Source organism: Cornus florida, unplaced genomic scaffold, assembly GCF_030987335.1.
Source record: "Cornus florida cultivar Cherokee Brave unplaced genomic scaffold, ASM3098733v1 CherokeeBrave_3.0.0_Hap2_Chr05, whole genome shotgun sequence".
Classification (NCBI taxonomy): Eukaryota; Viridiplantae; Streptophyta; class Magnoliopsida; order Cornales; family Cornaceae; genus Cornus; species Cornus florida.
Window position 1 is genome coordinate 107,471,254 of NW_026775575.1, and position 14,619 is coordinate 107,485,872.

General features: G+C 35.0%; 1 protein-coding gene and 1 long non-coding RNA gene across 2 annotated transcripts; both read right to left on the minus strand.

Moving 5' to 3' along the window:
• Positions 1-644: 644 nt before the first annotated feature.
• On the minus strand, positions 645-1,822 carry LOC132308356 (uncharacterized). The gene has a single exon (XM_059806418.1). It carries the CDS (start codon positions 1,763-1,765, stop codon positions 1,103-1,105), a length of 663 nt encoding a protein of 220 aa, XP_059662401.1. The 5' UTR covers positions 1,766-1,822; the 3' UTR covers positions 645-1,102.
• A 500-nt stretch (positions 1,823-2,322) lies between these two features.
• On the minus strand, positions 2,323-4,227 carry LOC132308357 (uncharacterized). Its single transcript, XR_009482419.1, has 2 exons — positions 3,935-4,227; positions 2,323-3,227 (listed from the first exon to the last, which is right to left on the minus strand). It is a non-coding gene; the product is annotated as an uncharacterized LOC132308357 (long non-coding RNA).
• Positions 4,228-14,619: the final 10,392 nt, after the last annotated feature.

The window sequence follows — 14,619 nt, forward strand, 5'->3', positions numbered from 1 at the left end:
TATATTAATTTTTTAAATACAAACCTTATTTTAGGACGAATAAAAATAAGAAAAGTGAGCATTTATTTTGTATTATTTATTATGGAGTATTTGTTGTGGCATGGGTCTCGGATATGATTAACAAACCTGTCCCATTGAGAACCTTATTTAGGCGATGGTTTTTGATGGAATTCTAGTCCTATTTTCAGAAGATGATCTTCTAGCGTGGAATGATATTAAGTGTGTGTCAAAAAAGGAAAAAAAAGAATGATATTAAGTGTGTGTGAAAAAAAGAAAAAAAGAATGATAATAAGTCACATCAAGTTTCAACTTGCATTTTTGTCCCCCACAATGTGTGGTTGTAGTATATAAAAACAAAAACGAGGATTCTTTACTTTGAACCTTTAACTGATATGGTATCATAATGCATACATGTGTGTGTGTTAGTGTGTGTACGTCGTGTATATTTACTTGCTCTCTTCAAGTAAAGCAACATTGCATAACAAACCTCACGTCCTTCTGTAACTATTACACGTTTGTGGTTGTATTGATGTCTCTATGTGACCAACTGTGTGCTTAAAATGCCCTAAAAACTTGTATTACATTAATTAATTAGAGTTGGATCACAATTTTGGCTTCCCCATCCAAAATGACGAAGATCAAACGAGACTGAACATATCATAGAATTTTATTATACATATGAGACTATACATTGCAAAAACAGAAGCAGACGAAGATTGAACGAGACTGAACAGATCATAGATTTTTACTATACATATGAGACTATACATTGCAAAAACAGCAGCATAATAAAATCAGAATTGCAGATTGGGTACCCCTGGATTGCCCAATAACTCAGGCTTTCATCCAGCAAAGACTTATTCTTATTTTTCTATATTACAGAGAACAATATCTTCCTATTGAATGAGAGCACAATCCAGAGTACCTAAAAGTTTACCGTGTCATTTTTATGTTTGGAAGTGCTAAATCAGCCCATTGAATTTGGAATCCAAAAAAAATTAATATAAATTTTTAACTAAATTTCTTCAAATTCCAAATTTAGGGAGCAAGATTTGATACTTTCAGTATTCTTTGAAAATTCAAAGATGAGGAGGAATCAGTACTAAACAATGACTAGTTGGTGTTGAGCTTCAATCCTGATTTCTTGCTTCATCCTTCGAATAAAATCATCAAATTTCTTGTTCAGCTCTTCTCTATTTAACAACTCATCATCATTTCCATCTTCCTCCTCCTCTTCTTCTTCTTCTTCTTCTTTTTCTTCTTGAATTATAAAGCCACTCGACCCTTTTTCAGTCTCTTCTTGTTTTTCTTCTCCTCCTAATTTTGTATTGAAATTCACAATTCCAGCTGGCTCATGTTCTTCATCTAAATATTCCACCGAAACTTGTTCTTTCTCTATCATTAGTGACTCTTTTGATGATTGCAAACTATCTCCATTGATCAGAACTGAGTGGTCATTAAGATCAGAGTCGACGGACGGAGAAAGGATATTGATGAAGCCGGAGGTCTTTGCAAGGAGGACCAAGATTCCATTACAAATGAGGAAGATATAGTTTCTGTGCAAGGAATATTGGGTCAAGAGTTGGAAAGGAAATCCAGACAAGTATAAGTTGAAGTAATGGAGGAAGAAAGAGTAGCATGGCGAAGAGAAAGAGAGAGAGAGAAAGGAAAAGGAAAGGAAAGAAAGTGAGATTATTAGCAACTGGATCACCTTCTTATTTAGGTATTGAGTCAAACTATTTAGGTACTGCTCACTTTGATCCATGCCTCTCTCTCTCTCTGGGATGAAGAAAATACAAGTGGTATGAGGGGGTGCACCTTGGAGTCTACTATATTTATATAGCAGGAGTTTGGGCTCAGAGTGTTACATGTGTGGCGTGCAAATTATTATTATTATTTTTTCTCAAAACTTAATGTGGAGGCATATAACTTGCCATTTTTTGTTTCCCAGGACAGCTAATTCCTAATGAAATTGCTCTTGATAATTGTGTGATGGACCACCTTGCCATCTGGGTTGTATATGTGTTATATATGACTATATGAGTGATCTCATCTTTATCAAAACCATTGCATCATTATTGCTTTATTCTTATTTTTTAAGATTTGGTGTACGTGGTCAACAACATCCCTAACATTTTCTTTCCTATATACATATTGATTGAATTTTATAAAATATCAATTATATCATTTTCTTATATAAAATGTAATACAATATATTATTATAATATAAGAACATTACTTAATTTTTACACTGGAATAAGTTTAGTCAGGGGAGGTCACAGTAATAAACACCGAACAGTTTATCAAATTTTTTTTTTAAAATTTTGAAAGTTAAAGTTAATTTAATAAATAAATAGAAAGATTACAATGAAGTTCAAACAGTTAGCCCATTGCTAACTAAAGAACAACCAGCTAAAAGGCAAAAAAGGCCCGAGGCAAACCCATTGCCACAAATGAAAAAGCAGCCCAAGGCAGAGAGCCCCAGGCAAACACATTGTACAATAAAGAGCATAATAGCCCAACATAACCAACAACAGATGTGTGTGATCAAGCATTTGATACTGCAATCCTACGCTCATGGAATGTGATTCCAACAGTGCAACGTGCAGCTCGTCTTCTAGGGTCTGGAGGTTTGTTTGGTGGTCGAATAACTGACTCTGGAAGCTCCCATTCAGTAGCAACTCTTCTAACATTGGTTCGAATTGCTTCCAAAGTGAGGTGGAGCAGAGAGGAATTTCTTCTTGAAGATTCTCCTATTCCTCTCAATCCAGATGTTACAAACTAGAGAAGCTAGTGCCAATTTTGAAACTGTGTTGCTGTGGTGATCAGAGTTTCCCTTCCAATGATAAGATGCTGAGCTGTGTCCAAGAGGTGGGCTGAATGTAGAACCCACAATGTTCCTCCGGAAGGAAGTTCCATAAACAAATGAACAACTAAAAAACAAGTGGTCATGAGATTCAGGTTTTGCATTGCAAAGGAGAAATGAACAAATAATATGAATACTTTCCTAAAACTAGGGTGGAAGTTATTAAAAAAGGATCGAGAACGTGGAAGTGAGCCATTGCCATTGCCATTGCCATTCATTTCAGCGCCGAAATCTTCTCCTCTTAACAGAACCATTTTGAGTGGGTTTCAAGTGTAGGATCTAACATTCTCGACAGCAAGGGTTGTTTTGCACCATTGCCGGCCATTAGAGTATACGGAAAATGTGGATCACTTTTAGACCACTGCAAATTAATAGAAACTCTATAATTTGGAACTGCCATACAAGCAGGATTATTTTTGAACACCAAAAATAAATGAAGTACTTACTTTTGCTGACAATACATAAACATAATTGCCGTGAAAAAATTCAGCACAAATTATATGCATAATTCATCACTATAAATCTACTCTTGTCCACCGAATAAGATTTTTATATAATTTTTCCTCGTAACAGACCAACCGTGAGAGAGAGAGAGTGAAATAACCATATTGCTGCAAAATAATATTATTCTCTTTTAAATTTCTTACATATTGCTGCAAAATTATGGCCACATATAATCCCAAAACATTATTTTCCCAAACTCTTTTGGGAAAAAGTTCTGGTGCATTCAGAAATAGAACAACCAAATGATTCCTACAACAATAAATCATCAATTCAAATTGGGCATTGGCATTAAACCCACATACATTCTTGAATTATAGTAGGAAGAGAAATTAAAATATGATCACACTACCATTTGACCAATTTTTAAAATGTAAAAGAAATTTATTACACTATAGCATGAGTTCTTATCAATAATTAGATGCCTGTTTTTCATTCTTCCAAACAAACAAATAAATAAAATAAAATAATTTAGACAAATCTAAAGGGAAGTCTTAAAAATCGAAAACACCATGAAATGGGATTTTCAAGAGTAATATAACATGAAAATTCTAGAGAGAGACTTACCGAAAAAAGATTCTAGAGAGAGAGAGAGAGAGATCTGGCTTACGAGTTGAAGAGGGTTTTAGTGCTGATTTAAATTCTTTTCATCTCAAATCCTTCCAAATATGGTAATTGATGAGAGATTTCCTACTATTAATCTGGTGTCAGTATTATTCGCTCAGCTTCCTCATGTGTTGGTACTTTTTGGTGCCTTTACTTTTTTTTTCTTTTTCTACTTCACATTGAAGTCTCTCCTCTACCTCCGAACAAAAAAACAGTCCTCTCTCAACCGACGAACTAGGATCTTCTTACCGACATCATCATGTTGGGTCTAAAAATCATGTTAATGAGCATGATTAGGCTTAGGCATTAAACTAAGCCACATTTTAGGCCCAATAATCTCCGAAATAAAAGCCCAAAATTGATTTTCCGTCAACTGCAGATCTTCTTCTTAAATATCTTCTAGACTGACCCATTCAATATCAACAGTATCGGGCCTCGGCCTAGGAAATGCAGGCCCTTTTGGAATAGTTGTAACTTGCAACTTTTGTTTTTTATTTATGGGTAAAGCCCTCCTTGTTGAATGTCTAAATAATATAGACATCTCTCTTAAGATTTTAAAATAATATTACTCTTTTTTTGACAGTGTCGACTTTGACCAAAAGATATTTAATGACAATTATACCTCTTGTTATTTACCGTGATAACATATGGACAAAAATATATTTTCAAGAGTAAAAATGTATTTTAAATAAATTTCAAGCGTGACATAAGCAGGCAAGACGGATTTAATGATTGGGGAGGCCGTTCAGTATTACTTTGACTAAAATTATAAGAAATGTTAATATTATTTTTTGAAATTAGAGTGAACGTCTTTATTATTTAGGCATAGATGAGGTCAGTGTAAATAAACCTTAATTTATTATATTATTTTTTCCCTGGTAAATATTACTCACACACCCCCCACTGCCCACTGTTATGTGATAATTCATAATTTGTTGAATTTTGTAAGAGCGAGTAAGGTGCAACTTATCAAATCACCTATGCATGGAATTTTATATATTTGCATACTTACTTTAGGAAATATGAAAAACTTAAACTCGTTTTAGAAAATAGAAGAGATAACACTGAATTACAACTCGTGATCAGCATTGGAACAATGAGGGGAATTAGTAGACATCACTGGATTGAAATTACAATATAACTGGATTGCAATTGCATGGAAGTGGCAGAAACTTGTCAAGTCCCTTTAACTGTAGGGAATTGAAAGTTATGGTGTAAATTGCTTAGACTTATATCGCAATTAATTTCATTTTTTAGTTTTGATGACTGCTTTTTAAGTTGATTTGTTGATATCAGATTACCTATATTTCCATTAAAAATACATTAATCTACTTTCATTAATTTCAGTTGTTATCTATTCGGCTATTCATTCCAATCAATCTTCCAAATCAAACTTGGCATTGTTTGTTTGGGCAAGCCATTCAATGCCTAGACCCCCACCAAATAGTGAGTTTGTAGTGTTGGTATGCATCTCCAAAACTAATCTCACCCAACTCAGCCTGTTATTTTAATAAATAAATAAAATAAAATAAAAAATCCAATCTCAAACTCTGAATGAGGTGATTTTAGTAGGAGTGGTGTTCACAAGCACGTAATAACCCTACACTTTAAACTCGCAACATTTATTTGAATTTGTTCGACTTTCGAATCATAAATAATTTTTTATTTTTATTTTTTTATATATAAAATGAGGACATCCTCTTCCCCAAGAAGTCATTTTTTTATATATAAAATGAGGACATCCTCTTCCCAAGAAGTCATTTCTAACCAATCCCACCAACTTGGGAGGCTGATTATAGATTTATAGATCTTACGTAGCCTTACTCATGTATTTCACATTGTACATGTGGATCAAACATGAATCTCACTTATTTTTGAGATTGACTAGACTTGAAAGAAGTTGCACCATTTGGAGAGAAGTTGATGTATGATTAATATATCCACATGGGTGAATGAAAATGAAAGCTATATATTTCATAACCACTTGTTCAAAATAGCTCATAAATATGTAGGCCAAATTTGCGCACAATGACAATGTTAGTCTCTTTCAATCATTAACGTTTCACGTCTCTTATTGTGACCAAGTGCTTTCAAAGCCCTCTAATTTCAGTTTTTTTGGAGGACAGATTAGTAGATTACCAAATCTTCTTGTTTAAGAATTGGATAATATATCAACCATTTTGTCGTATTTTTAGAAGATGATCTTCTAGGTGGAATGATATTAAGTCGCATCAAGTTTCAAAGTTGCAATTTCGTTCCCGGCCCACAATGTGTGGTCGTAGTATATAAAAACAAAAACGAGTTTGTTGAAAGTAAACAAATATTCTTTACTTTGAATCTTTAACTGATATTGTATCATAATGCATAGTGTATGTGTGTGTTAGTGTGTGTATGTATATATTTACTGGCACTGTAGAAGTAAAGCAACATGATTGCGTAACAACCTCACGTCCTTCTGTAACTATTCCACGTTGGTGGTTGTATTGGTGTGTCTATATGGCCAGTTGTGTGCTTAAAATGCCCTACAAACTTGTAGTACATTAATTAATTAGAGGTGGATCATAATTTGACTTGTGAAAAAGACGCAGATCAACAAGACTGAACATATCATAAATTTTTATTATACATATGAGACCACATTGCAAGAACATTAATTAATTAGAGTTGTTATGCAATCATGTTGCCAGAACATTAATTAATTAACTATATGTGTGCCTGTTAATGTGTGTGTGTGTATACATATATTTGCTCTGCCCAAGTAAAGCAACACGATTGCATAAAAACCTCACGTCCTTTTGTAACTATTACACGTTGGTGGTTGTATTGATGTGTCTATATGACCAATTGTGTACTTAAAATGCCCCAAAAAAAACTTGTAGTACATTAGTTAATTAGAGTTGGATCATAATTTGGCTTCCTCAGTGAAAAAGACGAAAATCAAACGAGACTGAATATATTATTAGGTGCTAAATGTTATACATTTTAACCTCTTATCTTGCATGTTTTATTCTCTTAATATTAACTTATTTTTTATTTTACATTGTTTTATTGTTTTTATTTATTTCAGGACTTTAATTGTAAAATCAGTTAAAACCAGTAATTCCGAGTTTTAAAAGATGACATTCAATGTTGAAGATCCAAATCTAATTAAACTTAGAAAAAAGTCCAAAAGAAGTCACAAGTTGATGAGAATTGTGATACCCCTCGGATCTAGAACCACGGGTGATCAAGTCCGGGCACAGATCCGAAGGATACCAAACAATCAATATATAAATAAGCAGGAATAAAACTGAATTAAGAATAAAATAATGATATGCTGAAAAGAATTCTAATTGTAAAACCTCCAAAAATAAAAGTTTTAATATAAATTAACTTTCCAATCCGTACAATTCGGGAATCCAACTAGTGGACGCCTAATAATCTCAACTGATAAAACTTTACAGAATAAAATCCAAAACTAAAACCAGAAAGAAAAATCCTATTTAGCCGGAAGAGTGAGTAACTGTATCTGCATCACCACGATCAAACCCTAAGCCTGGTACTCACGAACACCTGAAAAATAAAAGTGGGTCAGGCCCACATGCAAGTTCCATCCTACTACAATCCGTACATAAACCCGATACGCAGATACATCTTAGATAGCTCAACAATAGCTACAATAGTCCATAGATATATAAATACACACTATAAGATGTTCACTAGCCTATAACATAGTTCAACCTGGGTAGAAGGTGACATATAAAACACGCTTTTCAGCGGCCAAGTACTTAGACCTACCAGGGAACATTAGTTATATCTAACTACTCAACCTTTGCAATATACGCACCCTAACCGTGATCAGAAGACTCAAGCTCGTATCACGGTACCATAAATATATATATATATTCTTTCCTAATGCAGAAAAATAAAACAAACATCCGTTATGTCGTTCAACTGTTTTAGTTGACAGGACATGCATCCATGTAGGATTTAACTATTTTAGTTAATCCATTCCGTATGTATGAAAGGGGTAGGACTTAGCTTTTTGATCTAATCCATCCCTGATATGTCACCGTCCCATACCGGTACATATAATGCATATGATCCACACATGATGCACACTCAAAATGAACATCAAGTATATCCAGAACCAAAATAATAGAAATCAGATATAGATAAGCTCCTATCATGCATCCAGTATATGATTATATTCATATATCCTCCTTTTAAATTGTTAAAATAAGAATAAATAATTTAAACCATCCATTTCCATGTAATTGACAGAACAGAAATTAAGACAGTTCAGCAATTATCCTTCATAACATAATATAATGAATATCAGAATTTTAAACTGCACATTATACTAGAATTCCAAAACAACACATCCATACTAGTTCGTTTAAAATGTTAAAATGATGACTAACATTTAAATTCTCCCATATCCTTTACGGCATGCAAATTTATAATTAAATCTCATGGCATCTATGTAATTCCCCATTATAAATTCTGTGTCGGATATAATGACACTCCAAAGTTTAAGTACATCATATGAAACTTCAAAAAGTATTTTATATGAGTTCCATTTAATTTGCTAACACAAAACTAGCAACTAATCTTCCACTACTCCCGACAATATGCAGCTTATTAGATAAGGGTACATGACGTCATAACCAACATTCCTGGAACTGAACTATGCTAAATATATCATTGATATAAACTCTAACAATAATTACAATGTCAGTCCAAATTAAGTTGTCAAAACAACTTAGCAAAACAAGCATTCCTCCTTCCTTGACAGTAGGCCTATTATAAGCTTATGTTTTATGACATGCATTTAGGTTTAGCACCTTAGCATAAACCAACTATTTGAAGGCTTTAACAAGTTAATTTTAATCATTTAAAACCCCCCATCACTTTCCAGTAATTACCTTTAAGCCCCTGAACTTCAGAAAAATTGCAGAAAACACTCGTAGGGGTTTTTTTCCCATGGGAGCCGGCTCCCCTTTATTGGAGCCGGCTCCTAGGCTTCTAGAGCCAGCTCTCCCTCATGGAGAGCTGGCTCTCTCTTCATGGGAGCCGGCTCCCACCATTTAGGAGCCGGTTCTCACCCCTGAGAGCCCCTCTCTGCTTCACTGCTTCGTCTCTGCTTCCGGCAGAAGTTCCAACTGTCTGTCCTAAGTTTCTTAAGGATTTTAAGAGTTCAATTTAAGCCCTAATACTCCTAGAAACTCCTTTGATTTCCCTAAGAATAGTTTGGCAAAAATCTAATTTGAAGACAAAAACAGTTTATGCAAACAACCAATTCAGTTCTTCTTCGCTTCCGGCGAAGTCCAGTGTCATATCCCAAACTTTTGTAGCATTATTTGGATTCTATTTAAGTTCTTATAGTCCTAGAACCTCTCATACTCCAGTGTAAATCAAACGACAGAAATTAAACTCACAACAGAAAAGTTTAAGCAACAACGGGTTTAAACTTTAAAAACACAGAACAGATTTCAGAAATCATCTAGCAATGCATAAAATCCGTTTTAATAGTTTAATTAAGTTCCTGGAGTCTATATAAGATGCACAGAACACAAGTTTATGGGGAAAGAGATAGTCTGAAACTTGCCTATGAGATTTTGAATTAAAACCTCTACGCCGTCTCTACGTTTCAGAATTCCCCAGATTGTTTTCCTTCTTTGATAAACCTTCTATTCCTCTATTGCTTCTTGACTTACCCACGAGCAACTCCTCTGCTCGTCCTCTATCCTTCCTCCATTAGCCTCACAGATTCTCTCAAGAACCCTCTCTGTTTTCCTCTCAAAATACTATTCCGTGAATAGGGTTTTGTTGTTGTTTCTCCGACCCTAGCAGACCATACAGTTATATATATATAGGCCATTATTTAACCTATGTTTAATTCAATTAAATTTACAAGTCGGTTACACCAATTAAAAACCCTAAACCTAAAATATACACAAACACAGTATTAAACCAAAGACGTCCACTACAATAAAAATAAAAAAAAATTAAATAATAACATTTAAAACAAATAAACAAAAAGGGAAGCAAATAAATAAATAAATCAAATACATCATTCAAAACACATAAACAATTTCCAATAAACACCATTCAATAAACATAATTAACCAATTAACAAAAACAAAACAACTAGGTCATATAATTAAATAAATTAATCAACGAAAAACAAAAAGTAAATTTTCCATTCTATCATTTTTGAAAACTAGGGGTATTACAAGAATGGAAAGAAGAAGAAAAGGAAAAATCCTTCTCCAACAAGGAAATTTTCTTCAAAGTTAGTAACTTGAACCCGTTTTGGTATTCTGGCTATATCTCTGTCCTTGAGTGTCAAAACAGCTAAATTCTTGTGTAAGTTGAAAGAAAATTCGAAGAGCTACAATTTTGTATTTCACGATTATTTCATAAAACAACTGCTTTCCTTGTCAAAATTAGACTGGAAGTCTATACGAATTTTAAAGTCCTTGTTTGGCAGAACTTCCATGTATGCCTTCTATGTGAAAAAGGGAACTTTAGTGCTAATCTTCTCTTATTTAAAGGGAGTTCTCTACATCAATAGATCATGATACAGATGAGCTTGAGGCTAAGATCAGAATAGAAGCATTCAAAGCAAGAATGGATCAATCCATGGCGGTGAAGATGTCTTCCTCAACCATGAAGAATTCCACTTCAGTCATGCTTGGCTAAACGCTTTGCTACGGTTGTGATGTAGCCCTAACTTAGCACCACTGGTTTGATTGTATTTATTTATTGGAGAACAATTATTATCATGCATAATTGTATAATCTATAGGGTTTTTAATTGAATTTTCAATAAGAATCGGTTTCAAAGTTTTAATTCAATTACAAATATTTTTTTATCTTGTTTTAGATATTTTAATCTTGTGATTAAATACAACTCATTCACTTCTTATAGTTGTGAATGAGATGATTACACAATGGTTTTTCTCTGAATATAATGTTAGAGATTTGATGGATTATGCCTAGAAAAGATAGACCATACTATGCTCTAGAGTAAAGTAGTTAGGTAGATGGTTTATACCAATCGAAGATAGTCTATGCTATTATTTTTTTAGCTGAATTAACATGTGCTTATAGTCATGATTAATTCCCTATGCATGTTATATGATATATGTAATACCTCTAATTTTAAAAAGGATATCCCGGGGATTTTAATTTAGTAGTTAATTGCATTTTATTTGATTATGTGTGATTAGTTGAATTAATTTGATTATTTAATTGTTTAAGTGTTTTAATTAGTAAATTAATTATTTAATTTTTTAAGTGTTTTAATTAGTAAATTGATTTAATTGTTTTACTTTAATTGAGTTAATTGTTCTGATTTAATTTATTTAATTATAGTTAATTATTTATTTGTTTTGTTTAATTTGGTTTTCACGGGACTGTATGGGACACATATAGTTATATTAGGGTTTCAGTTGATAGCTGGCAATGTATATATCATAGGTTGGTTTATGGGCCAATGAGGGCTCTGTCTCTATTAAACAAGGATTAGGGTTTGGGATTTGTACGCCTATATATATATACATGCTTCTTGGTATTAAGGATTGGAAAAAAAAGACTCTACTCGCGTAACATAAAAACAGAGAGATACAGAGTGAGGTTTTGAGAGAATAGATTTTGTTTGGTGTGGGATTCGACGGGGATTTCAGGGTTGGACCTAGGAGAAGGGAAGGGGAGAGGTATTAGGAGGCTAGACAGTGTTGCAGTGGTTACCGGATGTTGGGAAGACGGCGACAAGTTTTGAGTCCAAAACTTCAGGCAAGTTATTTTCTTCCTCCTTCCCGTTGGCCTGTGTTCTGTGCACCTAGACATACTCTAGGGTTTTAATGGATCAATAATTGAATTAAGCATGTTTTTATATGTCAATTTAACCTTATCTTTGCCTTGAATAAATTCGGTGACGGGTTTTTGAAAGTTCATTACAGTAGTTGTTTTTCCTAAGCATGATTTGTCTGTGGAACTTGTAGTTTTTGTTTTTGATTTGAACTGTTGTAAACACTCCATGGGGATTATACTGGACATAGTTAGGACCCTTGGGAACAGTCTAAAACTAAATAGAACGGGTGGGAAGCGGCCGGCGTTGAAGAAGAAGGTCGCAGAAGTCACAGACGGACAGACGGCTCTCAGAGAGGGAGAGAGCCGGCTCCATGGAGGAGGGAGCCGGCTCCCCCCTAGTGTAGAGCCGGCTCTAGGAGGTGTAGAGCCGGCTCTACCCAAGTAGAGCAGGCTGCAATAAAAATTGGAGCCGGCTCCACCTTCGTTCATAACCTGTTCTCGTTCAGTTTGCTTTCGGAAGGTGTTTAATGCACTGTTTGAAGCTGTTGTGTGTTTGAACTGTTAAAAAAAAATATTGGGACTTACTATAGTGATTAAGAAGTTAACTTTGGGTATTAATAGAACTTTTAATTGATTAAAGTTTACCTCTAAATTAACGGAACAAACTGTATAAAATTTATGCACATTGTACACGATTAAGGGATGGAAGAAGACTTAATTGCTCAAGCTTATTTTTGAGCATTCCAGTGGGATCTAATATGTTTATAAATTGTTCTAAATACATTATAGGGTCATTGATGTATTGAAGTTGACTTATGCATGCTTTGGAGGCTAATTGTTGAAATAGCAAATACTTTCTGCAATGATATGAATTATCGTTTGGATTTTTAATTGCTAGAACATCAAATATCTTCCTGCAATTATTTGGATAATGTTTTGGAATGTAAATTACTAAATTATGATTTCTATACTGTAATTGGCATTGATATGGAGGATTATATGCACCGGTATGGGACGGTGGCATACTAGGGATGGTTTAGCTTCAAAACGCTAAGACCTAACCTAATGGATTAATGGAATGGATTGTAAGATATCGAATCCTAATTGTGACTAAGTCAGGTCAGCTGTAACCAAGTTAGATGACTTCCTGGATTAACGGATGGTAGTTAAGCCATATCAACTGAATAAGTTGAGTGACTAACTAGTTAGTTTATTGTAAGTCAGTTTAATAAATAGTTGAACTGCTTACCCTGGATTTGGACGGACTTTATATATGTGTTTATGGTACCATGAGTTGAGCTTGAGTCTCAGACTCGTTGGTTAGGGTGCGTATATGCAGTGGATGCGTAGCTGGTTATAATAGGTTGAGGTGTACCCTGTTTGGTCTAGGTACTCATGCCCACCTTTGGGTGCGTATTCGCATGTTGCCTTCTATTCAAGTTGAGACCCCTATTATAGACTAGTGAATGTCCCTTAGTGTGGATATATTTATACGTACGGACTAGATAGATATTGTGAGGTGTCTACGGTGTATCTGCGTATCGGGTCACTGTATGGATTGCAGTTAGATTAGAACTTGCTCGTGGGTCTGACCCACTCCTTTATTATTCTTTTCAGGTATAGGATGGTTCCAGCCTTAGAGCTTGATCATGCTTGTCGAGGACAGTCTCACTTTCATCGGATTACGTAGGACTTCCCCTGATGTTTCTAGTATTATCTATTTTCAGTTTTAGTTTCAGTTGAATTTTTAGTTAGGGGTCCATCAGTGGATTCCCAAGTTGTAACTTTGAAGTTTTGGAGGATTGGAGTTTTAAATTTTCAATTACACATGGAGAATTTTACTATTATTATTTCTTTCAGTTTTACTCTATTTTTATTGGTTTGGTCATCTATGTTCGTTTTAAAATACTTTAATTATTTGATATTCCTTCGGGTTTGGGCCTGGGCCTGATCAACCCGTGTCTCGGATCCGAGGGGTATCACAGTTGGTATCAAAGCACTCCAGGTTCAAGTGTCTCTAGGACGTTTCGTATTAAGACTTCCGCGTAGCGTTTTTTTTATTATATAGAGCTTATGTTTAGGATTCGTTGAATTCTTTTACGGTTCGTTTAAACTCGTATTGATGTCTGTCTTTCTATGTTAACAGCATGGTTAACACTGGAAGAGGACAGAACATGAACAATCGACAGAGGAGAGCGGCACGTAGACAGCAGGAACGTCTACAACGTCGGCAAATGGAAGAAGAGCAGCAAATGCCAGGGTTTCAGGAGGAGCAGGAGGAAGTTCAACAGACTCAGGGTCGGGACAGAGATCCAGAGATTCCTCCACACCTCAATGACCTTGTTGCTCAGGCTATAGAGGATGGGGTAACAGCTGCACTCCGGAACCAACCACAGGTTCAGCAGGCACCTGTACCAGCACCAGTGGTTCAGACGGATTCTTGGGGAAAGGCTAGGAGCTCTTTCACAAAGGGGAGTCCACCTGTGTTCTCAGGCTCCACCGATGCGAGAGCAGCTCACCAGTGGAAACGGTACATTGAGCGTCATCTTCGTTTGGTTCAATGCACGGAGGTTCAGAAGTAGATGCTTGCTACTTTCAAGTTAGTTGGGGATGCACTACAGTGGTGGGAGTCAGTTACCACCCCAGAGGAGAGGATGACATTGACTTATGATGAGTTCAGTGCTCGTTTTGAGGATAAATATTTTCCCTATACAGTTAGGGCAGCTATGAAGACCGAGTTTCTAAATCTGCAGCAGGAAAATATGACAGTGGCGGAGTATGAGCAGCAGTTCACACGCTTGTCTCTCTTTGCACCGGAGGAGGTGGATACAGAGGAGAAGAAGTGTA